This window comes from Monodelphis domestica, chromosome 2, assembly GCF_027887165.1.
Source record: "Monodelphis domestica isolate mMonDom1 chromosome 2, mMonDom1.pri, whole genome shotgun sequence".
Taxonomy (NCBI): Eukaryota; Metazoa; Chordata; class Mammalia; order Didelphimorphia; family Didelphidae; genus Monodelphis; species Monodelphis domestica.
The window spans coordinates 512,969,241-512,996,680 of NC_077228.1; the positions used below are offsets into that span (position 1 = coordinate 512,969,241).

Below are 27,440 nucleotides of genomic sequence, written 5' to 3' on the forward strand. Positions count from 1 at the left end.
GGCCCTCAGCCTCCTCATCTACCTGGCCTGCTCAGTCTCTGGGTGGATGCTTGCCCCTGGGAAGGATCAGAAGTTATCTGTATCAGGCCTACGTGCATATGTCAAGAAACACACATAGGCAGACACGCAAGCTGGCGCACAAAGCATGACAGGAGATGTGTCTGCACATCTGTTTGCATATATGGGTCTTCCTCTCTGGGGGCACAGGTACCCCTTTCCTGGGGAGTCAAGAAGAATCCTCCCTTATCCCCTCCACACCACTCTTACCTTTATTATCTCATTTGATCCCCATAATCAGCCTGCAAGTAGGGAAGATGGGCAGAACAGGTATTAATATCCCTATTTAACAGGTGCAGAAACAGAGGATTGTCTCATTGTTAGGCCTGGACAGAGAAGAAGGAATCTGCCCCCTCCTTCGGGGTCTTGTCCTCTTTCCCCTGCTCTAAGCCAGGCCTTTTTCAAACAATTGAGGTGCAAGGCAGCAGTGACCAAGCTCCTCTCTACTTAAAGCAAATGCCCAGATGTTGCATGCAAAGGAAACAGGGCTTACTTTATTTAGTCTGGTTTTATTTTCGACTTGAACCTGCACAATGTGACCTAATTCAAGTCTCCCAAACTCTGACACCAGGCAATACTGAAGTCACATGACTTGTGGAAGGTTAAATAGCCCTGAACAGGCTGAACGGGCTCTGCAAGGAATCACAATAGTGACTTCAACATCTGTGTCCTAAAACCAGCATTGGAGAGAAAGCAGAAACCTGAAAATTATGGCAGGACTTGGCTCATCCTGTAACCATCTGTTATAGTTCTTGATGCCTAGATCAGATGCCTCAGACCAACAAGGCCAAGGGTTAGCTCAACAAGGCTAGCTCAGAAAGCCTTTCTAGAGGGAATAAAAAGGCTATTCTGGCAGTCTTTGGGCCAAACGAAAGTGTCACCTGGCTCTTCAAAGGGAAAAACAAAGCCAGCAACAACTGACCAGTAAACTGCTTTTGGAACAATCCTGCCAGTCCCTGGCCAAGGGCTGCCATTCTCTTTCTTTGCTCCAGTTTCTTTATGTGCCAGAAGAGGAACAACCCTGCCTCCCAGGTTGTTGTAAAGCCAACACCAGGGCACAGGTTAAAACAGAGACAGAGAGAGAGTACGATCAATGTAAGCTGTAGTCAGGAGAGGCTGGCCTCCAAAGGGATGACGGAGTAACCTTGGAGTCAGAGGACCTGAATTTGCCTTCTTTTGACGTATATGGGCTGTAAGACCTTGTGGAAGTCTCATAAGCTCTGCAGGAAACTCTAAGATGAAGACAAGTGCCAGTCCAGTAAGGACAGTGTCTACACCAGACTACACTACTACTAATACACCACTGTCCACCCAGATAAAACCTCAGGTCCAGACCTCTCAAACAAACTGAGTACCTCACTTATACCAGTATTCATTAGTTGTTACAGTCCAGCCTTTTTAAAAAATCAGGAAATCAATTAAGAATAGCGTTCACTGGAATCTAAATGAAGAAGCCACCATCTCCCATATAAAAAAAAAGTCAAATACCTAGGTATCGTGTAGCCTCATCCATTTCCCCTCCAAAAGCTATCTTTTGTCCTTCAAGTAAACTGGTCACCCTTTTAAAATGACGAAGATTGATGATCCTTTCGTAATCAGGAGACTTTATTATTTCTTCACCATAGAATTCCTATTTAAAATAATTAATTAAATATATTTAGTTTTAATGCCCAGATCCATAATTTGACCAATATGAAGAGCCCAGAACATACCTTATTACCCAAATCCTCATTGTATTTATACCCACAGAGCCAAACAGCTTATTATATTACCCCTGGCTAATTGTTTCTGTTTTTAGATCAAATCCCATAGATGGGAAGGGAAAAAAGCCCAGAGATGGCAAAAATTACTCAGCTATTACATAGTCTTTATCCAGGGTGCCCAAGAAAGGACTGACACTTAAGACATGCCAGCCAAAGGACAGACTGACTGACTGAAGTCGACATATATTACTGACACTAATAGCCAAAGCCATCACATACCTCTCTTCTGTTTTCTGACATCTCCATGAAAACAGAAGTCAAGAGTCTCACCATTTTGCTGTCTATTTTAGAAGAATCTACAGACCCCAAGTATGGAAAAAGAGGTTCCCAAGGAACCCTCCCTGCTTAAAAGCAAAGGGAAACTATAGGCTCAAGAGATTATATGCCCCGAGACTGCCAGAAAGTTCTGCACATGACCTGAGGACCTCCACTGCCACAACCTCTCATTTCGGTGGATTCTGTAATCATCCTGGGAAAAGCCTGAAGCCACTCATGGTGTAACATGTCCCCTCATCCCCAAGCCCAGTAAAGGAAATGGAAATATGGAATCAAGTTGATAAAGGAAAACGAATGGAATCATAATAACAAATTTGACTCATTTTCTCTCTTCAAAGTGATATCTCTCCTCAGGTTTCCCATATTTTAGAAAGAGACAAAAAAAGGACAGACAGGAGTTCATTTTGGTCACAATGTAGACTACATAAGGAGGAGCATGATGGGAAAATGCAGGAAAATAGTTTCTCAGGAGTGAGGGAGCATGTACACTAAGAACTAGGTTAAAAGAGAAATGTTGAGGGGTATCAAGGCTAAGTGTTCTGTGAAATCTGAAGACATAAAGAACAATTTTAGCTATGGGGGGCACATAAAGCTCCATGGAAGAGGTAGAGCTGAGATGGGTTAGGAAGGAAAGGAGAGACTTCCACAAATAGCAATGAAAGATGTCAGGATCAGCTCCAGGCAGGTAGGAATGCAGATGCTCTTGTCCTACTCTCCCCCAGAAAAAGGAGAAGGGAAGATGTGTAAAGAATGTGGAAGCTGAAATGGATGATAGTTTGGAAAAGTAGCTTGGAGCCATATTTTAGAGGCCTTAATTGCCAGGCTCAAGAATTCATGCTTTATTTAATTATTAATGGAAGCCATTGGAAAGGTCTGAATAGAGCAACAACCAACACTACATTAGGAAGATTATATGAACAACTGTAGGAAGCTTGGCCTAGAGAAGGAAAAGGACAAAAGACCCTCACATTATTACACCAATCCCAGCACGAAGTGAAGAGGACTTGAAGGAGGGTCCTGGTAGCAGGAATATAGAGGGGACAGACAAAAGAAGTAGAATTGACTGAACAAGGCAACTGATACCAGATGGTGGGAGGTGAGGGAAAAGAAGAGTTCAAGACACATTAGAGGCTGGGAGCCCCGGCAAGCTGGGAAGATGACGGTATCAACAATAGACAGAGAAGTCTGGGGGAAGGGCTGATTTGTTTTTAAGAGAAGATGAGTTTTTCTGGACATGCTGAGTTGGAGGTGCTGGTGAGACACATGAGCAGAGAATAATATGAGAATGAAACTATGGAGAGGAATCAAGGATGAAAAATCTCAAGTTGGAAATGATTTACAGAGAAGCGATTCCTGAAACTACATAACACATAAATCTTCTTTGGAAAAGTCACCTGCTCTCTCCTCTCCATCTCCATAACCACCCGTTCTAGGCCCTCGGCACTCTAGGTCTAGATTACCTGACAGCCTCCCCACAGGTTCTGTCCGTGCTCTATCTTGAACTCTGCTGCTGGGAGAGATGACTCTTCCTGAAAGATCACTCTCATGTCCAAGCTCCCATGCTACCTATCAGATAAAGTCCAAACAGTCTCCAGGGAGCATCCTCACTTCCCTATTGTACTTCATCTTCATATGGTTCTCTCTAATATAGCTTCTCCTTGCTAGCTAGCTAGGCCAGTCTCCTGAGCATCCTCTCAACATTTCCTGTTAATTCTGCTGTCCCTGCTCAAGAATGTGCTTTGCTGTCTTCAGAGCCAAGGTAAATTCTAAATATCTCCTAATCTACACCCTCATTTTGAATTCTTTTTTCCTGCTCAAAGGGCACTGACATGTCCTCTCCTCAGTATGACACAGAGTGCTTTAATAAGTGAACTCTCCAGGGGGAAGGTCCAGTATTCTGCACACACAACTCATGACTATCTCTCTGAGATAGGCTGTGTTTAATACATCTGTGCTTCCCCACTCCAGATTCATGACATTTCAGGGTCTTACAAATGATCTTAAGGATCAAATTTCTCAAATTTCTCCAAATTCTCTATTATCTCTAATTTGCTTTAAGAAATAAACGCCACACAGCACAGTGATGATCCTTTCCGTGTCAAGTGAGAGACAAAAATTCAGTTGTCCAACAGGGATTCACTCCAAGACCTCAATGCAGCAGGGATGAGATCCTGAGCTTCCGAGAGGCAAAATGAGAGGCAGGCCCACACATCCTGGGAAGGTCTCTCAACTCAGAGAGGCCAAGTCAGCTGTTCAAGGTGGAGAAGAGAAGCTCGGCCCCAGGCTGGCAGCAGGGAAAGGAATGTTTCAGCCATAGCAACTCACAAAGACTGTCTGTTCAACCTACAAGGCAGCACTCTGTATCTGTCAGGGAGTGCCCATGCCAAACCCTTAGAATACTGCATTAGGTATGATTTGTCACTTTTAGAGAGAGACCAATGTTAAACAGCAGAAGATCAACTCCAAGCGGTTTGGTAAGCACTGACTCACACATGTAAACCAGTCCAACAGTTTGCTACTGTCTGCATAATACCATGCCCTCACCAGCCACCCATCCAATACTGCTACTAACTAGGGAATTAAAACAGATTGAACATTAATGGACTGAAGAGTTAATTCAGCCAAAACAATGGTTAAACTGCCAGGTTGTTTCTTTGAGCTGGAGTGCCTCTACCACTCTCTGATAATCTCTTATTGGAATTGTTCCAATTGGACAAATAATCACTAAGACCAAGGCGGGGAAGCCCACGATGGGGAAAAGCCTTTCTCATCCTCTTCTCTACCCTATGCCCTGAGTCTGTTCAGCAGACCGGTGGCACAGAAATCATCTGGAATTGACTGATAGGTACTACTGCCAATCATATTTATCAACACACAGAGACACATAAAAAGTGGTTTATTACATACTTAGAGCACAGACCCACCATATTAAAAAACTAGTAGGCCCTGAGTAGGAGTCTTAATCTACATTATGTAGGTTCTGGTTATTTATGGAATTTTACAGAGGGAAAAAGGGGAAGGTAATAATTTATACATCAATGTATAGATAACAAGTGAAGCTCTACACCAGGAAAAATAATAAACTGGTCAAGAAATACTGAGGATATAGATGGAATTTGTGTGAGTCTTTCCTGTATTTACTCACCTTCACAGTTTCCTTGATCTTTTCCACAATCTGACTCTGGAGAGATGGCTCACAAAGAACATAGTCTGGAGCAATGCAGGTTTGGCCACAATTCAAATACTTCCCCCAGGTGAGCCGCCTGAAGAAAACAAGGGGCAAGATGAGATAATTATGTTAAAATCACTATGTTAGTTTCTTCTTGTTATTCAAGGAATTCATCCAAAAACTATCAGAGAAAGAAAGGACTCAAGTAGCACAGAACTAATAATTCTCTCTCTCTCTCTCTGTCTCTCTGTCTCTGTCTCTGTCTCTCTGTCTCTCTCTCTCTCTCTCTGTGTCACACACACACAAGCACACACACAATTAGATCCTAGGTTTTATCACAGGAGGGAGACAATTCTCAATTCAAATGAAAACAGCTGCCAATATCCAAGGGAGCCCCGATTGACAAAGAGTTTATGTTTTTAGCATCCTTTTATGAAACTGGGCTTGAACATTCCTTTTGAGACAAAGAAGCGGTTAGGTTCCCACATAAAAGGGGCCAGCCCCACATAAGAGCTAGCCCACATCAAATACAATTCTATCTGAATAGCTAGGTTGGCCACCTGGCAAAAAGCGAGCTAGAAGACTGCTGACAGCACCAGGAACGTGCCTTACGCACTACAGAACCAGTGACTGAGGGTCCCCTGGCATCTTGGAGAATGAATGCTTCTCTCATGACCATGACCGTAGGGGTCTGTTGGGCAGTGTCAGTGGGAGTTCAGTGGCTTGTGGAGCTATATCGAAGGGAGACAGCTCAGGTCAGCTATTTATATGTCTAAGTATTTTTTAAGTAAACTGCATGTAAAGCGTAAGCTTTCTATATTTCTATTTGGACACAGACTCTGATACTCTATAAGTTTGTACTTCAAATAATGAAGCTAAGCTGCAGAGACCCAAACTAAGATGTACTGGGAGGTTGTTCCATGTCTCTGCTGCTTCCTACTTTCCTTCTTGATACCAATTCAGTAATGGAGCTAGTCTGCCTCAGAGTCAAATTCAAGATACCAGGCTGGATCAAGGTTAAAATGTCATTAATAAATGTTTAACAAATAAATGAAAATTCACAACAGAGATAATGTTAATTTGTAGTTTTCTAAGTCAATATGCATTTCTACTTGACAACACGCTGATGTACTACCATCCTGAGCCAAAGCTGGCTTCTTTTTTTTCAGACTAGTGTAATGGAGGGGGAGAAATGGAGTTATATTAAGTAAAATGTTGTTCAGAATATTATTAGGGGGCAGCTGGGTGGCTCAGTAGATTGAGAGTAGGGCCTAGAGACAGGAGGTCCTGGGTTCAAATCTGACCTCAGACATTCTCTAGTGGTGTGACCCTGGGCAAATCGCTTAGCCTGCATTGTCTAGCCCTTGCCACTCTTCTGCCTTGGAATCAATATATAGTTTTGATTCTAGACAGGAGGTAAGGGTTATAAAAAAATAAAATAACATTAGCTTTTTCAACTGCCATGTCATCTGTGCAGTATACAAAGGAAGAGCCATCTGACATAATAATCCTGATGTCAACAGAGAAGATGAAGAGATAAAGGTGAAAATGTAAAAGTCAAGGAAATCGCACCAGTATTTTTGTATCCAAAATAGAGAGCTGAGAGTTTAAGGGATACCCGCAAAGCTAGAAAATGCACCAAATGAAAACCCCCCAGGCAGACCAGGAGGTTAAATACATTGCTGGGTAAAGATCACCCAGGGTGCTCAGAGTAGAGCGGCTCTGTCAAACATTTCTCAAACAGGACAGGAAAACGACCAATCTTTCACAAGAAGAGTCAAAGTCCTAAGGGTCCGTCATGGCCATTACCTTCTCCATGGCACCAAAGCCCAACTGGAGGGAGGACAGTTATTCTCTAGGATATCAATCTCAAAAAGGTTAGGACTTTACTTCCTCCCTGCTCCCAGCCCTGCCCCCAGGCATCTCTAGCTTCCATCTAAGAGTGACCAAAATTGGAATAGAATAATCTACTGTCCTAAAGTTGTCAGTTCCTCTTGAAAATGTGAATAGGTGCAACATCAGGCTACCAAGACACACACACTGTGTAACTGGCAATCACTGCCACAGTAACAGAATCTTAAACAATACCTGCAAAAATGCAAAGAAGACAAACACGGAGAGGTAAGACAACTTTGATTAGCTAATGAGGTTCCCATTTGGGGGTTCTCACCAGTGGTCCAAGGGATGCAAGTTAAAAATTCTTGAATGGCACCTTATACAATAAATAAGTGTAAAGGATATAATGTGTGGCACAGGACATCACCCTGGGAGTTCACAACTTTTGTTGTTGCTGTTGAAAAGGGTTTAAGGAACAAAATAACATCAGAATTACTGGCCTACAAGTCAATATTTGTACCATTCAACCAAAGCTGAAAGGATAACATATCTATCTTTATTCAACTTTTTCAGGTAAAATACTTTGTAGGAATGGGAAGGGTGGTCTTAGTTGGGAAATGTCTGTTTAAGAACACGCTCTATTAGCAACGAGAGAAAGAATAAGAGAGAATGGGAGAGAGGGAGAGAGGGGATAAAGAGGTGACCTTCGAATCTGGAAGTCCCAGGTTCAAGTCCTATCTTGGACACATACTATCTGACACCATGGTTTACTTTGGTCAGTCACTGAGTATCCCAAGTAACCTTGTACCAGGCTCCTCCGTTTTAGAGGAATGGCTACATCTATGCTTTCAGGGTAAGTGTATTTTTATTCGTTTATGATGAAGTCTCAGGTCTAGACTCCAAGCTGCCTCTCCTTACCTATGCCTCCCCCACAAAGTTAACAGTTTGTCCAGGTGGAAATCTAGAATCAGGTTATAATGCCAAGATGAAGGTTCAAGTAACCAGCTACTGGGAAGCCTATATCATCCCTTTCCCTATGAATTCTTCTCATAAAAATTCAGGTTTTGGGCCATGCAATAATTATAAAGCACTTAGTACAGTGCCAGGCACAAAGCAGGTGCTATATCAATGTCAGCGATGATCCGATGATGATGATGGTAATGATTATAGTAATGTTAGGCTTTGCCTTAGAGGGCAGAGGTAGAAACAATGTGCTAAAGGGGTAGAACAGGCTAAGGTTCAATGTAAGGAAAAGATTCCTAATTCTCGAAGCTGTCCCAGAGTACACGTGGCTACTTCAGGAGACAGGAGGCTCCCCTCATCACAGATAGAAATTTTGGTCGGGTGCAGGCTGGCCCATTTGGCCAATGAACCCTTCTGACTCTTTGATTCTGCCATTCTGTGAAGGAAGATATATAGCTTCCTGAGGAGAAACCAAGTCCTGTGCACAGCCACTGTCAACAAGCCAGCCCTTAGAGACGTCTTCTCTAGTCACTCTTCATGCAAACAAGTTGCCCTGTTGAGCTCTGGCCCCCAAAACAAGCTTCCACTTCTCCCTAGGCTCTCCCTTATCTCCCTACAAAGTACAGTATGTGCAGTTCTACCTTTGTAAAGGGGCAGCAAATGGCACAAGGCCCCAGTGAAACAGCTTTTTTAGCCACCTGGAAGAGCAAGAAGGAAACGGGACAACACGGCCAAGATGCCCCCTCCATCGCTCCTCAGCCACATCAAGCACAGCAGGGCCAGCATCCAAGCCTAACACCCTCTCTGGGGCCCCGGGATCAGGCTGGTATTCTGGGGTGTGGTCAGTTCCTACTTATTTCAATCTTCTATAGAAACTGACCTGTGCAGTTATGTACTTCTGAAACTTTGGTGACATGGAAGTGAACCCAAGGGATGCTTCTTATGGGAAGGAGGAAACAAAAGCCCAAACTTGGATCGCATTTGCCACACCCCAAATAGCTACATTCCATACTTAATGGCACAATTACTGACCTAGAAAAAGGGACACAGGAAAACAAAGACTCAAAACTCTAAGTAGGCATCTCCTAAGAGGATTTTCATCCTTATGTAAGCAGTAAGGGCCTTATTTTTACCTGGGTGAAATGCCCTCAGGAAATAAGATACAGTGGGGAAACATCCCCAGGACGCATTCAGAACAACAGTGGAAGACAATAGAAATTCATTAAAGGCCCACTTGTTTTTCCTGTTCAAAGAACTTGACTCTAGTCCAGACCAAACTGAGAAGAGTGATTATTTAAATGAAAATCTAGGGGAAAGAAGGTGCACCATGAATTGTGCCTTTTATGCATTCATTTAAAAGATGAGGTATGCTCAATGACTTGGAAATGGCTGAATTATGGTTTATCAGCATGATGGAATATTATTGTGTGCCCCGAGAAATGACAAATATGAAGAATACATATTCATTTGTACAGACTAATAATGAAATGTTGTAGTGAGAAAAACATGTTCAGCATGATGTCACTGCTTATGACTATGAAGATAATAAGTGTAACGAGACCAACAAAGGACATAAAAGAAAAAGAAATTAGACCGGGACACAGAATCAGACAGGATATTATTGTTATTATTTTGTTCAATGCTTATGGGGACAGAAATGCCACAGGAAAGGGGATACGATTTACAACTGGGCCTCCTAAATGGATGAGATCAGGTTAAGAATCTCACCAGTCAGTACACTACACTACTGGATTCTTGTCTCAAAATGTTTTTCCTCCAACTCTACCCCAAACCATCAGCATCAAGCACTTGGGATATCAGACCAGATGCAAACTCTTAACTTCTAAGCCACTAGGGGTTAATTTAGGATCTTAAAGAAGAATAACTCTGTTCAGAAATATGATAAGAATGATGGCCAACAGGTGTAGGGTGTGTGTGTGTGGGCATGTGAGAGAGATTAAACATAGATCAATTGCAGGAAGAACTAATTTATTAATCAAGATAGATATTACAATAAAAGAGAATATGGTTCAATTTATAGTATGAGCACAAAAAAAGTAATACGGAGAAGGGCATTGCTCTCCTGGACTTGACTTGACTAGGATCAGTGAGGAGAAACTGATTACTGAAACAGAATTGGGAGCAATGGTTGGCTGTATGAAAGGGCAGTACTCCTAGTCTCTTAAGTTTGGTGATAAGGGAGAGAGGAAATCCAAGCATAGTCTGACATACACTGTAACTCTGGGGAGGACCGATTTCAAAGGGTTCAAAGAAAAAAGAGGTAGGACCTTGCAGCCTAAAATTCTAGGCAAAGTCAGTTTAATAGAGATGAGAAGACTCAGGAACGCCACATTGAAAATGCACACAGAAACAATTCTAATGAAAAAGAAAGGAGGTACAGTTTAGACCTCTGTGGATTCACAGGGAACTTGTCAATCAACTTACATTTTTCTTTTAACCCTTACCTACTGTCTTGGAGTCAATACTGTGTATTGGTTCCAAGGCAGAAGAGCGGTAAGGGCTAGGCAATGGGGGTCAAGTGACTTGTCCAGAGTCACAAAGCTAGGAAGTGTCTGAGGCCAGATGTGAACCCAGGTCCTTCCATCTCTGGGCCTGGCTCTCAATCCACTGGGCCACCTAGCTGCCCCTATTTTTAAAAGGTAGAGAGGGTAAATAATTAGAATAAGTGCAAAAGTGTGATAGCCCTCTAGTAAGAGGATCAAGAACACTAGAGCTCTAATGAGCTGAGGTGATAAAGGCTTCAAAAGATAACAAAGGCTTAACTGGGTTAACAGGGAGCTGAATGGAGTTAGTGCTAGGTCTAAGCCACATCCCAGGGCAAATCACTGGTAAATATGCTGTCTGAGACACTATCACTTAATTCTGAAAGACTTGGGAAACCAGAAGAGGTACCAATATGGTGGAGAAATACAAATATTTTGATTTTCTAAAAATCTTTCTAGAGCAAAGTACAGGTTTAGAACTATAGGCCAATGAACTTGGCAGCAACTCCTGACAAAATTCCTGCGCATGTTGTTAAAACTAATTTTGCACACATGTTGAAAGCAAATTAATCACCAAAAACTGACATGGCTTTACCAAGAATAGTTCACGCCAGGCACTATGGTGAGAACAGGGAATACAAATACAAATACAAAGTCCCTACCCTCAAGGAGATTCCATTTTAAAGGGAGGTGAAAGAGGACATTCCAACACTTAAAAAGAAACTGAGAAGCAGGGGAGATGAAGGATAAGGAATGTACATGGGGCAATGTTAAAAAAGTTCTGACCAAACAAGAGATAGGGTCATAGTAATTAAAATGAATAATTTGGAGTACATTAAATTTTAAAAATTTTGCACAAACTCAATACAGCCAAGATTTGAAAGCAGAAAACAGAGAAATAAATTTTTACAGAAAGTTTCTCTGATAAAGGCCTCATTACTAAATACATAGAGAACTGCATTGAATGTATAAAACTATGAGTTATTCTCCAATAGTTATATAAATGGTTAAAGGAACTCAGAACAAGAACTCAAAACTATCTAAAGTCTCATAAAAGAATTCTAAATCACTAGAGATCAAATAAATGTGAAATTTTAAACTTTGAGATGTCACCGTGCACCTATCAGATTGGCAAATATGACAGAAAAGGAAAATGACAAATGTTGGAGGGGATGTGGAAAAACTGGGACATGAATGCACCAAAGTTGTGACTGCTTCAACCATTCTGGAGGCCAATTTGAAACTGCTCAAAGGGCTATAAAACTGTGCATACCCTTTGACCCAGAAATATCACTACTAGGTCTGTAGCCTAAAGAGCTCAGAGAAAAAGGAAAAGACCTATTTGTACAAAAATATTTATAGCTGTTCTTTTTGTAGTGGCAAAGAATTGGAAATAAAGGGGATACCCATCAACAGGGTAATGGCTGAAGAAGTTGTGGCATATGATTGTGATAGAATACTATTGTGCTAGAAGAAATGACAAATAGTAGGGTTTCAGAAAAACCTGGGAACATTATTAAAATGGAAATATTGTACCAGGATCAACTGTGAAGGAAATCTCTATTCTCAGCAATATAATGATCTAAGATAATTACAAAGGAGTTATGATGAAAATTACTATTTGCTTCCAGAGAAAGAATTAATAGAGTCTGAGTGCAGATTGAAGCATACTTTTTTTTACTTTATTTTTCTTGCTTTTTTTTTTTGCAATATGGCTAATATGGAAATATGTTTTGCATTATTTCACATGAATAATTGATATAACATTTCTTCCCATCTCAATAGGTGGGAAAGGAAAAGAAAGAAAAAATTGAGAACTCAAAATTTAAACTAAATAAATGTAAAAAATAAATAATAAATACAGGGAAGGAGGAAAAAAGAACCGAGGCACACTATAGAAAGTTCAAAGGAGGGTAACCAGGATGCTAAAGGACCTTGAAATCCTATCCTACAAAGAGCTACTAGAAGAACTAAGGATGTTTCACCTCTAGACCTAGGTGGGTGGGAAAGGGAGACATGATAGTCATCCCTAAGGATGCAGAGATGACACCAGTGAGGATTAGATTGGCTGTTTTTAGTCCTAAGAACAAAGGGTAGAAATATGAGAGAGGCAGATTTAAGTTTTTGAATGTTGTCTCAAAAGGGAGTATACTTCCCTTTATTAGAGGGTTTCCTGTCAAGACTCCACGGCTATTTGTCAAGGCTTGTATAGAACAGATTTTTTTTTTTCAATTTCAGGGTGGATCATATAAGATCTGTGATTCCTTTTTTCAGATACATAAATAAAAAAAAAACATTTATAAGACATTACAATGGAAAACTTTTTCAAATTATGGATCCTTTCCAAATTCAAAGTTAGACAGGGACATTCCTCAGCCCATCAGAAGTCTAAGAGTCAAAATATATACAGTACCCAGAAGAGCAAAGTCCCCTCAAAGGAAAAATACATTGCCTGAGTGGTGCCCTCACCTGCAAGCAACATCAAGATTACAATCTTTATCGATGTAACATGGACTCTTCCCTCCGAGTTCCAGGGTCACAGGGGTCAAATGTTTGGCAGCAGCTTCCATGACAATCCTTCCGACTCCAGAACTTCCAGTATAGAGAATATGGTCAAATCTCTGCTTCAAAAGTTCTGTGGTCTCCTTAATGCCACCATTAACAATACAGTATAGCTCCTTTGAAGAAAAGATGAGCCAGAAGAAGCATGGGTTACCAAATGATCACACATAACAATTCTTAAAGATAACCTCTTATTCTAGTAGGTTTTAAAGATGTTTGAAGTTTCACAGCTGCAAAGGCAACTCTAAGGAAACAGATTGTGCTATCCCTTGTGTCACTGGGGGTCAAAGACTCAGAACACAATACAGAGGAATAGGAAGCACCCTGGACTGGACTCCTAAGACCTGGGTCCAATTGCTCCTGGCCACCTGAGGCACAAGGCTCCATGTTCAGCCAAGAGCAAGATGCGATCTTTGATGCAAGAGGCAATCTAGACCTTATTCCAGATATTCTTACAATATTTACTTATTAGGTTACTTATGCACCTATCTGATGGCACTGATTTTTTTTCTGGCTCTGCAAAAAGACTAACACTTCTTTGTCAGAAGATTCTTAAGTCTGCCAGGGAGAAGCTGGAATTTCTGGGGACCTGCTTTCTGAAATTCACTAAAACCCAGGAATTCGGACAACCCAGTTACCAGCAGTCATTCTCATAAAGGGGTTATGTTTTAAAACTTGTCCTGGATCAATCACAGAAAATGCCACTCAGGCTCAGGGACTAGTGGTCTACTCCATGGCAGATATCCTTTGGAGTTTGGAGGTAACAATAAAGCCTATACAGGCCTAGCATTAAGTAGACCCCATGGCAATCACCACACTGAACTTAGGAGGGAGAAAAAATAAATATTTGTTAATCAGGAAAAAGATTTTAATTAAAAAACACAAACATCAAGATATGTACTGAAGCTGGACTTTGGAAAACTATACTAATTAAAACAAACAAAACACACTAGAGAATAATACTAATTAAATTTAAAAAATTTTAAAGCTATTTCAAAAAAAGTTAATCGAGGCACTAAGTACTGTATCTATAGAACTATAAAGAGGAAAAATCCCAAAGTAGTACTGTATAGTGTACTATTAGGAACTATCCTTGTTGGGGGAAAAACCAATAAGGGATTTCCCAGATCAGTAGTAACAACTCAGGTTCCAAAAGGAAGAAAATAGTAAAGGAAAGATTGGCAAGGTACAAGGCTTAGTCTAAGGCAGGGACAAGGACATGCCATCCTAACATGCACACCAAAATCAAAAACATTCCAAAGATGATGCTTTGTGCCCTTTAAAAAAGAGATCAGAGTTTAACTTTCCTGCTTTTAAAATAATCAGAAAACTCAATTCAGTAAAGTATAATCAACATTTAATTCCTGTCTTACAATTGGTTTAAAGAAGGAGGAAGGAAGAAATCAAAGGTCAAAGCAGCCAAGGTTAAGGGAAAGAAATGACAGAATGGGCAGAAAGGACCAGGTGAGATTCAGCAAGTTTTGGCCTAACTGAATCCTACCACTTGTCCAGTGGACTTTAGAGGTCTACTATCAGTCAACTATTATCCTTTGAAGCATTTATTATCTACTGCACCTCTTCAAAAGGTGTCCGCTTTAGAGCCTCCCAGATTAGATAGTTCCCTCTGACTGATATGCCCAGAGGGGTTCACCAGGACAATTCTCTACATACTATCAAAAGGGACAATGAGATCACTTCTAAGATTCAGATGAAGTCATGCCTCAGACTGATCAGAGCAGGGAAGCTCGCCACTTTTTGTTTTCTTAAAAAAAATTCTTATAATGAATTTTTATTGATAGCATTTGTTTTTCACATGGCCAGAGTTTCTCCCAGTACACCCCATTCTCGCTCTCCCATATACCAAATATTTTTCTCAAGAAAAAAAGAGATAGTCAAAAAAGTAAAGGGCAGTTAGGTGGCACACTGGATAGAACACCAGGCCTGGAGTCAAGAAGACTCATCTCTCAGAGTTCAAATCGGGTCTCAAACACGTAGTAGCTGTGTGACCCGAAGCAAGTCTCTTAACTCTGTTTGCCTCAACTGTCAAATGAGCTGGAGAAGGAAATGGCAAACCATTCCAGTGTCTTTGCCAAGAAAACCCCAAATGGGGTCACGAAGAATCTTGCACAACTGAACAACAACACAAGTCAGTAATGCTGATCAGTAGATTTAAAAATCTAAAAAGATCTGCAGTGTTCCACCCTTGTACATCCCTCTCTCTCAGCAAAGGAGGGCAGCAGGAGTGAATGCTCCCACTTCTTCTCTGGGGCAAGGCTAGTTTAGGATTTCACAACATTCACTCGCTTGATCTGGGGCTGGTTCCTTCCACAACATTGTTGCTAGTCTATCTGCTGTTTTACTGATTCTGCTTACTTCACTCTGCGCCAATTCACAGAAATCTTCTGTATTCACATTCTTCATTTCTGCAGCACAGTAAGATTCCCTCCCGTTTCCTTATTCCCTAGTCAATGGGCATCTGTTTTGGTACTACTAAAAGTGCTGCTATAAATATGTAGCCAGTCCTTTTCTGTATCAGTATGGAGAGGGATAAGGATAGGCGCAGGATCTAGAATTTCACTGGCATAGAGAACTCCCAATCGATCAATATTCATTAAGCACCTACTATATGCTAGGCCCTCTGCCAAGTGCTGGAAATACAAAAAGAGGCAACAATAGCCCTGGCCCTGAAGGAGCTCACAATCGAATGGATTCCACCTCCCAGTTGAGGAAACTCTCGCCCAGGAAGATTAGTACCTCTCTGCAATTTACAAAAATCATTAGAGAGTTGCCAAGAAGAGTTAAGCAATTTGTCCAAGGTTACACTGCCAATATGTGCCAGTGATGCAATTTGAACCCAGGCCCTCCTGGCTTCTAGGCTAACCCCTTATCCATGACAACATTCGGCCTCTATTTTTCTAAGGTTATAACATATAACAATATCAGCAAAAACCAAATTGCATAACTATTGAGAATTCATGGTATTTATATTAGAAATTAAAATTATTTCAGCTAGAATGTGGATTGTTCTACACTAACTCTGCTCCACTGATGAAGGCAGATGAGTTGAATACATGCATAGTAAGCATTCGGTAAGACCATGTGGCTGCATTCATCAGCTGAGAGCTCATTTCCATCCCCTGATGCTCTGCCTGGACAGATTTTCCAGCAGTTAGCAAACTCCCATTCCCTGTGATGCCAAGGAACAAGAATCCCTTTCCAGTCCCTGCTGGCTGCTCTCCTCTCCATCCTCCTGAACCCTCCCTCTGAACCCACTTCAATTTGCCTGGCTGCTGCTATACCCTCTGAGAATCTTTCATTAACAAACTTCCTTCATTTGACAAGGGCTCCTTGCATGCTCGTTCTATCTTCTGGCTTTCAGACACTTGACTTCCAACAATGAACAAGATAGAGCATCCCTGACCATCCTTTAAGCACTCACTGTCCCCTCTCTCACATGCCTGACTCACAGGAGAAAAGGATGACTCCTTGCTTCCCATGACCACTTCTAGACTCCTATACTCTTGCCAAGCTCTCAGCAACTTTTCTCTCTCCTGTGGGATTCACTTTATCCAGATCCTGTTGGCTGTTACCTACCAACTCTCAGAATATTCTTCCTCCTTTTCTTAATTCATTCCTTAGCTGACTCAGTTTCCCTCTCTACCCCAAGTATAACCCAACCTGTCAGTTCCTCAATCTGTTCAATTCTCATGGCCTCCTACTCCATCGTAGCTCTTTACACACAGGGATGGTTTGATCCTTGATTTTGTCTCAAGGGTGATTACTCAAGGGTTCGCCTCCTCAAATTGAGAACTCTGAAATCTCTTTATCTTATTATCACCTCCTACCATTTTACCTCTGTCTATAATTTAATCCCCTGAAACCAGTCCTTCATTCTCACTTCCAACCCTCCACCTCCTCAGTACTTGCCCAGGTCACTACCACTGTTTTGGCTATACTTCGCACCCTTTGCAATTTCAACCCCTCAGTAAACAAACTGATCTTTACTCTCACCTACTCAGATTTCTTGCTCCCTAGTCCTAATGCAATTATGTGTTGCCAAATCCCAACCCCATCATTCTTTTCCCCCTTCCACTCCCATTAACCTATTGCCAAAGAGCCAGAAGAAAGCAGACCATCAGTACTCCAGTACTGACTGGGTCCACTACAAATTTTTATTGACTGATTTCAACTGAGTTCTCATTGCACCAAGGCAATCCTTGAACCCTGATTGTCTATTTCATTCTTCTCAAAAACTGTTCCAAATATTCTCTTCTCTCCTCAAGCTCCGCTCAGTACCTCTTTCCCTAGCCTCACTTTCTATTTTGTAAAAAAAAAAAATCAAAGCCATTTGCTAAGATCTAGCTTCTTCCCCCTCTCTTACATCATCTTGTTTCCAATCTGATAGAGATGGCCCTTCCCCTCACCAAAAACAAGCCTTTCTACATCTACCTTTAATCTTATGCCCTCCCATCTTCTCCAGATTACCTCTCATTATCACTCCTTCTCTCTCTTACCTATCTACAGGTTTCTTCTCTGCTGATGCCTACAAATACATCCAAGCCTTCTCCATCCTTAAAAATAAACAAAATTCAAACTCAAGAGCAAAGCCTGCACTAGTCCTAAATCCCATTATACCTGTAAGGGATGACAAAAAGAGGCAAAAAGAGGTGTGAAGGAGCTCACAATCGAATGGATTCCACCTCCTAGGTGAGGAAACTCTTGCCAAGGAGGATTAGCAACTTCTCTGCAATTTACATAAAATATTAGAGTTGCCAAAAAAAATTAAGCAATTTGTCCAAGGTCACACTGCCAATATATGCCAGAGGTATGATTTGAAACTAGGCCCTCTTGGCTTTTAGGCTAGCCCCTTATCCACAACACACTGCCTCTATCTCTGTGGGCACGCTATATAAGAATATCAGCAAAAACCAAATTGCAAAAATGACTGTTAGAGCTCAGGGAATTTATATATCATCCTATATATATATAGGAGGTATGTATGTGTATAGAGAACTGCATATATACATATAAGTACAGACTTCTCCTTTTTACCTTGAAAATTCTCACTCCTTCCTAAACCCTCAGTAATATGGCTTCTGATGTCCCCATTCAGCTGCTATGTGCTCTCTCCAAAGGGATCAAGGCTCTCTAACCTTAACTGACCAATCTGATGAGTTCATAAACTCCTGATTCTTTCCCCTGCAACATTTTCCACTGTTAACCAACCTGTCTTGTCCTGAATGAACTTTCCTGACTGTGGTCTCTCCTGTTTCTCCTGGTTTCTGTTTTCCTTTGCTTGTTCATACACCAGCCCCCACTGGGACAGTGCCTCAAGGGCCTTTCCTAGGTCTTCTCTTCTTTTCTCACACATCACTCCCTTCCAGGTACTACATTTACGGTCTCCCAGACCTAAAATGCTCTCCATTCTCACTTCTCACTTGGAATCTCTGTTCTTTTTTTTTTTAAACTTTACCTTCTGTCTTTGAATTAATACTATATATTAGTTCCAAGACAGAAGATCAATAAGGGCCAGGCAATAGAGGTTAAGGGACTTGCCTAGGGTCACACAGTTAGATCTGAATTCCTGTCTCTAGGTCTGCCTCTCTATCCAGTGAGCTGCCTATCTGTCCCTGGAATCTCTGTTCTTTAAAACTCAGCTCAAAAACCACTTTCTACATCATGGATTCTTAATATTTTGGCAGTCTAGTGAAGGCTATGGACCCCTTTTTTGGAATATTACTTGGAACAACTTAATATATAAATAGGATTGCAAAAGAAACCAATTATATGGAAATATTTTTGTTTTTTAAATTCAGTTTGCAGATCCCAGGTTAGGAACTCCTGTTCTACCTGATGTCTTTCCTTTTTTTTTTAAAACCCTTACCTTCCGTCTTGGAGTCAATACTGTGTATTGGCTCCAAGGCAGAAGAGTGGTAAGGGTAGGCAATGGGGGTCAAGTGACTTGCCCAGGGTCACACAGCTGGGAAGTGTCTGAGGTCAGATTTGAACCTAGAACCTCCCGTTTCTAGGACTGGCTCTCAATCCACTGAGCTACCCAGCTGCCCCCTGATGTCTTTCCTGATTCCTGGAACTATTAGTGCCCTTCTTTCATGATTATTTTGTATTCAGTTTATATATGTTCTATATGCAATTATATATGTACATGCTACCTCTCTTATTAGAATGACAATTCCACAAGGAAAAGGATTTTCCCCTTTGGGTCTGGAATTCTTCAATGCCTGGCACAGAGTAGGTGCTTAATATGTGTTTGTTATTGATGAGTACAACAAACTCTAAGGGAATAATGAAAAAATGTTGCGAAAGCCTTCTCAAATCATGAACATCATGGGATCTTATAGAATGAAACCAATGGGTATTGATATTCAGACCACTCGGGCCAGGAGCTCCATTCCTCTGCAGAGCTGGCTGTTGTCCAATTCTGGTCAGCTTCTCTGTTCAAATACATGCTGAAGCTTAAAGAAGTTGAAATGGATTTCTACTACTATACACAAGTAAAATGAGTAAATATATAGAAATGTGATGTGGAGGGAAATACACAGAACCACAATGACATTAAGAGAAACCTGAAAGACTTCAGACACTGATGGCTGATCACCAGATCCATGATTTCACTGGGCTGACCAGGAACTGAGCATTCCACCTCTGGACAGAGAGGTGTTCTATAGGCACAGAATGGGGAGCATAGTGACCAGGCACAAAATGCACTGATTTATTTTGCTTAACTCTATTTGGAGTAGCGAGGTGGTGATAATAATGGTACCTTTTTTTTTTTTAAACATTAAGGAATTGTCTAAATTTAAAAAATTTTTAATGTGTTTAAAAAAAAACAAAAACAAGGAGGGAAATACTTACCTTATCTAAATACTGAGGGATTATCTTGGCCAAGAGTGTGGCTGTCCTTTCACTTAATTCTGATGGCTTAACTATGACAGCATTTCCTAAACAATATAACACATGGAAGAATTACAGCTAATATTTGAGTAACTTCAATAGCTCTCAGTCCAATGTTGAACTTGGTGGGCACAAGCATTCCAACTGTCTTTTGGGTCATTATTAATCCATTCACTCACTTCATTTCTGAAATGGTACCAATTCTTGAGAAAGACTTGGTGACTTTCCCCCTTTTAGCCAGCTTTCTTTCTGGATTAGAAGGTATCTATAGATTTGGCTAGAGATTCCAGTATGAGAAAGTATGTTCTAGTTCCTTCTCCCCTAGTACCTCTTTTGGAAAAGCTCTAACTTTCCATGCCACACACCAACTATTACCTTCAGAATAACCAGCTTCCTATGCTTTTCTTCAAATGTAGATTAATCCTCTTTCAGCTTTGCTGTCTGCTTAATCTGAGGACATAGCTAACATTTATAACAAGACTGCAAAGATAGGTCTTTGGGGCTGTAGTGAGAACTTCAGACAAGTAACTTACGCTTTTGTTCCTCTTTTCATCTTTCCTTTTTTTTTTGTTCACTGGGAATATATTCTAATGGATTCCCAATGAACCCACTTTGTAGATTCAGTCTGTCAGAGATTGAAGGAATCTCCTTTTTCTAAAGTTATAGTCCATGATCTTGAACTTGACTGATTTGGCTGACTCTAAATGGGTCAGTTGTTTTTTAAGATATCATGGAAATGAAGTATAAAGTTATTGGTGTTTATTAACCAGTACTTTTGGAGCAATGTCTGGTGGTGTTGGAAGAGAATTTCTCTCTCCATTATGTCACCCCTCAGTGACCTGAAGATCAAAGATCACTGAGATGTGCAGGTATAGGCAGGTCCTCAAAGAAAGGAAGTTAGAGAACCAAAGAAATGAGACAGGAAGCTGACTCCACAGGCACTGCTTTCATTTTAATTATTATAGTGGGATAACTATTATAACAAAGAGAGAAGAATTGACTTGCTCAAGGCCACTGATTTTAGCTAACTGGCTACAATCCCATTCTGCTCACTCTTCTTTGGGCACTGACCTTTCAGGCTTTTATAAATCTCACTGGTCTTGAATCAGTGCATATATTCCCCAAGTGCTTCCTAAGAAAGTCACTGTTTCCAATTAAAGTCTCCATCATGGTTAAATAATGCTTATGAAAAGCATAAACTAAGTGGCTGGAAAACATGAATAACCATCACTCAAAAAAATAGACTCAATGATTTCTACCTTTAATCTGCAAATTAATTTGAGAGAATTAGTCTCCATTAAAAAAATACACACACACAATAAAGATGACACCGTACCTGCTGCAATGGCTCCTATTAGCGGCTGGATACTTAGGACAAAAGGGTAGTTCCAAGCTCCAATAATCAAGACTACTCCTAGAGGCTCTGAGTGGATGTAGGCCTCATCCATCATTGTCAAGAGATTCTTCTTCACTGACTCTGGGGCAACCCATTCAGGAAGTTTCTCCAGCACATGGTCAAGTTCCCCAAGAATAGTAATAACTTCTTGACTATATGCGTTGAATTCACTCTATCACAATATAGAATCACAGTTAATCATAAAGGGACAGAGTAGAGATGGGGGAAACCAAGAGCAGTTCTAAATCTGACAGGAAATACACTTTAACAATTTATTCCATCCTGTTAGTTAATGGAGTTAACCCTGCAATTTAATATTCCAAAAATCCTTGTTAAATTCCATTCCAGTTCATGAAATTCATCTGATCTTGAAATCTCTCTAATCTTCCTCCCATTCATATTCATCACTTTTGCACACTGGCCAGAAAACTTCACTGGGCCAAAAGCCTTCAGAAATCGATTGGAGCCGAGTTCTCTTAGCACTTTCCAGGTGAGCCCTGGGCTTTGTTTCTTCACTTGCCCAAACCTGATGGGTAGCATTTTTTTCACCTCTCATCCCTGCTCATCAGTAAAATGTAATCAGCTCCAAGGTGTACAGCAACATCCCCCTCCCCCAACAGGGTTTCATAGTCCTTAAGAACTATGGATCAGAGCTGTTTGTGAGGCTCCCTCTTCAGCTTTCAGTCCTCGTGAGTTGTCAGAGTACCCAGAAGGTAACGTAGGAGAGGTTTTCCTGGCCAGCCCCTCTCTATTCGGCCTGCCAGGGCACAACTCTCCCAAGGCTCTTACTAGTTATTCCTTTGGTACCCTCTCCTCAGGCCCACCGCCAGCCTGGTGTTCTAAGTGAGAAGTGGTGGAAAGGCCGCTGACCCAGGCAGGCCTACGCACGGCCTAGGGCCAGACTGCTTTTCCTTGGTGGGCCCCCCCCCATCCCATTTCACCACAGGACATATTTCCTCTCTCCCTTCCCCGAAATGAAGAGATGAAGTGAACGAAGGATAGTCCAGGAGGGAAGGTTCAGCCCCTGGGGAGCAGGGTGCCGGGAAGTGGGGACCCAGCCGGAAATCACTGCACCGGTGCGGGAGAGGCGGGGGTGGGGGGGGGCGAAAGGACGAAAGGGGAGGAGCTTCCTCCAGTCTCTCCCAGCAGGGGGTGGGTGATACCTGGTACAGGTCCCGGGTCCCATCCCTCCGCCCCTCCCCTCTCCATCCCCTCCAGTCTTCCATTTCCTCCCCGCCCCCTTCCCACCCCCCGTACCTTGTGCAGGTCTTCGGTCAGCGCTGCCACGATCTCCTTCTGGCACTCCTGCACCATCCTCTGCAGGGCCCGCAGCTGCTGCAGGCGGAAGGCCAGTGGCCGCGAGCGGCCGCTCTGGAAGGCGGCCCGGGTTCGCCGCACCAGCTGCTCCATGATGCCGCTCTGCATAAGACCAGGGCCCGACAGCGGGCGCCCGGCGAGACCAGCGTCAGGACGCTCCAGGGCTGCGGTCGGCCCCCTTGTCTCGTCTTAGGGCGGCGCTCCGCCTCAAACCCCGCGGGCGTCCCCTGTGGGGGCGGCGCCCTGGACCGCAGGTGCGAGGGAAGGGCGGGCTCCGAGGCTCCTGGGCGCCAGTCACCGGCAGGCTCGGGGCCCAGGCCTAGGGGGTGGGGGTCTCTAGCCCGCCTTCCTATTGGCTTGAGTAGGCCACGTGCACAGCCTGGGCCTTGCTCGCCCCGCCCTGCGCTCCCACCCTCCTCCGGCTCGGTCGGAGTGAGGGTGGGGCGTTGACTCTGACGTCATCGGTCCCCGCCCATCCCGGTGGGTTGGGGATGCCCCCAGCTCTGCCCCAGCCCACTTGCCTCTCCCTGTCCTCCAATACGCGTCAGGATTGAATGTCCGAGTTTGTAAGACAGCCCGCTCTAGGTCTGAGAGCCCAGGGACAAAGTATTCCGAAGTCGCAATCCTGCCGCCAAATCCACTCTTCTGAACTTCCTGCAGGCCTGCCCAGTCCACCCCCACCCCATGCTCCCCCCATTCTTAGCGTTTGTCTCTAACTCTTCCCCCTTCCCAAGACTCCCATCTTGAGCCGGAACCTTGGACGGGCCAGTCGCCTCCTTCCTGCCTGGGTCTCCCTGCCTCTAATCTCCCCATCCAGGCCTTCCTCCACACACTAATCATCGGAGAGCACATGGACGTCTGACCAGGGCCTCTTCCCACCGTTTGTGCTTCAGTCGGCTTTTTTCAGTCGTCTCTTGACTCTTCCAGACCCCATTTGGGACTTTCTCGGCAAAATACTAGAGTGGTTGGCCATTTCCTTCTTCGGCTCATTTGACAGAAGAGGAAACTGAGGCAAATGGGGTGAAGTGACTTGCCCAGGATCCCGCAGCTAGTGTCTGAGGCCATATTTGAACTTCCTGATCTCTGGGCTCCCTGCCTATCCTCCCACCTCTTTCCTCTAGAGTAGCCTATAAAATATAATCTGTTCCTCCAGAAGAGCCCTTCACCATCTGACTCCAATCCTTAACAGCAGCATTACACATTTCCCTGGCTCCATTCCCACCAAACTGGACTTGCAGTTATTACATCCCCTGCCTGGGCCTCTTTATAAGGCCAGAAATGACTGCTCCTCTTCACCCCTGCCTCTTGGAACATTTACGCCCATTCAAGGCTCCTCCTCTTACAAGAAGCCTTCCCTGATCCATGATTTGGATACATGTTTTCTCCATTGGACTATAAGCTCCTCGAGGGCAAGGGCTATTTCATTTTTGTCTCTGGTCTCCAGTACTTGGAACAATGTCTGGCAGAGTAAAGCTAGCCAAACTGATTTGAAGGGAACTCAAGAGCGTCTGCTCCAAGCCCCTATTTCACAGAGAAAGAGAGTGATGGTGTTTGACGCTATTATGCATGTAAAATCTATATCAGATTGAATACCATCTCAGGGAGGAGAGAGGAAAGGGAGGGAGGGGGAGAATTTGGTTCAAACTTTAAAAAAAAAATGAACATTTTTTAAATTTTCATTTCATTTCATTTTCATTTAGTGAGGAAAAATAAAATATTATTAAAAATAATTTAAAATTTTAAAAGTGCTCTTATTCAACTACAGGCAATGGAAGACCTTCATCCTAAGGGTGAAGCTAATGGGTTTGCTCAAAGCAATGAATGAGACTGAGTTCAATCTCAGGAGAAATACCAGACTGGCATTTAGGTCTACTTTACTGGTTCTTGCACAGGAAAGGTGTTGGCATTTGTTCATTCTATGACAAAGTTTCCTAAAAAATATGGAAAAGCCTTGGGGCATCTAAGTAGCATGGTGGATAGAGTGCCAGACCTGGAGTCAGGAGGGCCTGGGTTCAAATCTGACCTCAGACACTTGCTAGCTGTGTGACTCTGAACAAGTCACTTAATCCTGACTGCCTAGTCCTCAACACTAAGACAAAAAGTAAGAGTTTTAAAAGGAGGGGGGCACAACCTTTGGTAGTAAACAATTTAACCAGGCTCTAGAGATACTGTGCTTCCATCTCCCCGGAGGGCAATCAGCAGCAGTTGGCCTCTGAGGTGCCACCCTCCCTGACCAGGTGCTTGTTCATGATACACTCTATTTCTGACCTTAGGGAATTCTGGACTGCCAGTCAGATTCGCCAAAATTTAGACACCTTTGCTGAAACTTTGAGAAGGGGCATATTCCAGGCTCTAGAGCCATCTTCATTGGCTTATTTCCTCACACAAAACCTGTTTCAGTCTAACACACTCCAACTGTTTATTTAGTAGGTGTATAATTCATGTTCAAGGAATTGAACCCAGAGGTTCTGCAAGGAACAAAATGGAAGTCTGTACAGAAGCATGGATCTAGAAGGGGCCCCCAAGGCCTTCTGGGACAGAGCTGAGAAAGGAATGACTTTCAGACCTGATGGAATAGGGCAGCCTTGGGGAAGGCCAGGCAATGGGAATGGGCAGGTCAGGAACAGCTAGTAAGGCAATCCAGCTGGAATCTGGAGTATGTGAAGGGCTGCATTTCTTCTTGATATTCATCGTATTTTTTCTCTCCCACAGTTTCTTTTTGGGTAAATCATAACCACAAAGGATTTATGGTCTGGTTCCCTCCCTTGCATTCTTTTCCCTTATGTAGCTTGATAACCACCCCAAAATTCACTCCATCCCTTAAGATTTACTAGGTGGTCATTTTGTCTTTGCCTCCAAAAATTAAGGTAAGTTCCATACTTGGCTTCCTTTAAGTCTTACCTTGGATTTCTCTTCATTCTAGTGCCTTCTCTGTTAATCATTTCCTATTTATCTTGGATATAGCTGGCTTTGTATCTATTTGTTTGCATGTTCTCTCCCCCAGTGGATTGTAAGTTCCTTGAGGTCAGGGTCTGCCTCTCGCTGCTTTTCATACCCCGTACCCCTAACCAGTGTCAGGTACAAATCATAAATGTTTGTTGAACAAATGTCAAACGCCTTCATGCTAGGACACGTCTATATCAATCACCCGATCATAAATTTGGAATAAGAGGGATGTCAAAGTTCATCTGGGCAACCCTCTCATTTTACACATGAGAAAACTTCTGAGGTCTGGAAACATGAAATGGCTTGTCCAGTGTTTCCTAGGTGGTAAGTAATTGGGCCAGGACTATGAAGCTAGGGTTCTATCTACTGCACCAAGCTACCTCCCTTCTCCTGACAGTAGACAAAAGGGTGATGGCCACCATGTTTGTTTTCCACAACCATAGACTTGGACTAGATTACAATATCACAGATTTATAGCTGGGAGAGTCTTCAGAGGCCATTTAGTTCAACCCAGTTCATAGATGAGGAAATTGAGGTCCAGAGAAATAAACAACTTGCCCAAGGTCACAGAGTGTCGGCAGTGGTAGTTGAACCCTGGTCCTCTTTATCCCAAACCCACTATTATCTCCACTGTCCTCTATTGTAGTACTTGTCAACCAACTGATGGATTCTGATAATCACTTTGAGAATTCCCTGTCATTAGGAAAGAGTTTAGGAATTAGGACACTGCCCAGAGAAAGCCATGAAAAGAGAGCAATCTTTGGTACAGCTACAAGGAGGGAGGAGGGGGAACAATCTAAGGGCAGCCCTGCATTCTGGAAACACAGCTGTTATTTCATTTCCAAATGATAAGAGAGCTACCATAATTACAATAAAGCGCCCAGCATTTCCCTTATTACAAAAGTTAAACGCTGTGGGGATGGAGGAGGGAAAACATCCTCCTCCTGCTTCATGACCTTCTAGTTCCCCACAGATCTGTAATCAGGGGAGAAGAGGGCAATTTTAGCCCCAGGAACGTGGTTTTGCGAACCGCTGCTGCTCTAAGAAAATCCATACATTAGTGAATTCATATAAAGGACTAACGACGACGATAAAGAATCAGAAAAAGAAATTACCTTCAACAGAGTTTCCCAGGGAAGCCAGCAGCCACTATGAACACAAATGAAATGAAGCTCTTGTGCTTAGCCAATATAAAGGCCCTCCCAGGAAAGTTGGACCCAAGCCCAAGGCCTTTGTACTGTATTATTCAGATAAAACTGTAGAGTCTTTTCCTTTGGGTTTGCCAATTGCTCCCTCTTCTGTTGGCTTCTCCATAACATTTCAATCTGCAAACAGTCACTGAACCTATCGCATGGCCAGGCTGGATGAGCTACTCTTCCAGACTTCAGCTTTCCTCCAATCTTTGCCCCTTCCTAGTTCTTCTTTCTCACTTTCTCCCAACTGCCATTTTAGAGCAAGGAAATTATGGCTATTCCTGATCACATATTCTGATGTTTCACCAGATGCAACTTGATAAATATCTCCAACCCAGCCCTGCACCTTGCCTCAGCACAAGCATCTGCCAGCTCTCCTCTCATCACCAGCATCACCAGCCTTTAGGAGGAGGCAGTGAGGGACTCCGGAGATGGCACTGGCTCTAGTCACTACGGCCCCTAGCTCCACTTGGGATACTTACTAATTGTAGGACCTGGGGTGGTTTCCTTAGCCTCCTCAGGGAAGTAAGTCTCTGTTTCCTTTCT

General features: G+C 42.7%; 1 protein-coding gene across 7 annotated transcripts in view; it reads right to left on the reverse strand.

Moving 5' to 3' along the window:
• Positions 1-26,948, reverse strand: part of ALDH3A2 (aldehyde dehydrogenase 3 family member A2) — a 43,118-nt gene extending 16,170 nt beyond the window's left edge. For 4 of the 7 annotated variants that reach the window (XR_001627370.2, XM_007485792.3, XM_056819659.1 and 1 more), the window contains exons 1-6: positions 22,696-23,184; positions 21,379-21,610; positions 20,004-20,089; positions 13,038-13,246; positions 5,242-5,359; positions 1,546-1,687 (exon numbers count right to left, since the gene is read on the reverse strand). Coding sequence is in view for 6 of the 7 variants with exons in the window: in XM_007485792.3 (XP_007485854.1) it covers positions 1,546-1,687; positions 5,242-5,359; positions 13,038-13,246; positions 20,004-20,089; positions 21,379-21,610; positions 22,696-22,863 (955 nt within the window). In the remaining variant the exon portion in view is untranslated. Of the gene's footprint in view, positions 1-1,545; positions 1,688-5,241; positions 5,360-13,037; positions 13,247-20,003; positions 20,090-21,378; positions 21,611-22,695; positions 23,204-26,816 lie in introns of those variants that run through there. The other 3 variants (XM_056819660.1, XM_056819662.1, XM_007485794.3) reach the window with 3 other exon arrangements.
• Positions 26,949-27,440: the final 492 nt, after the last annotated feature.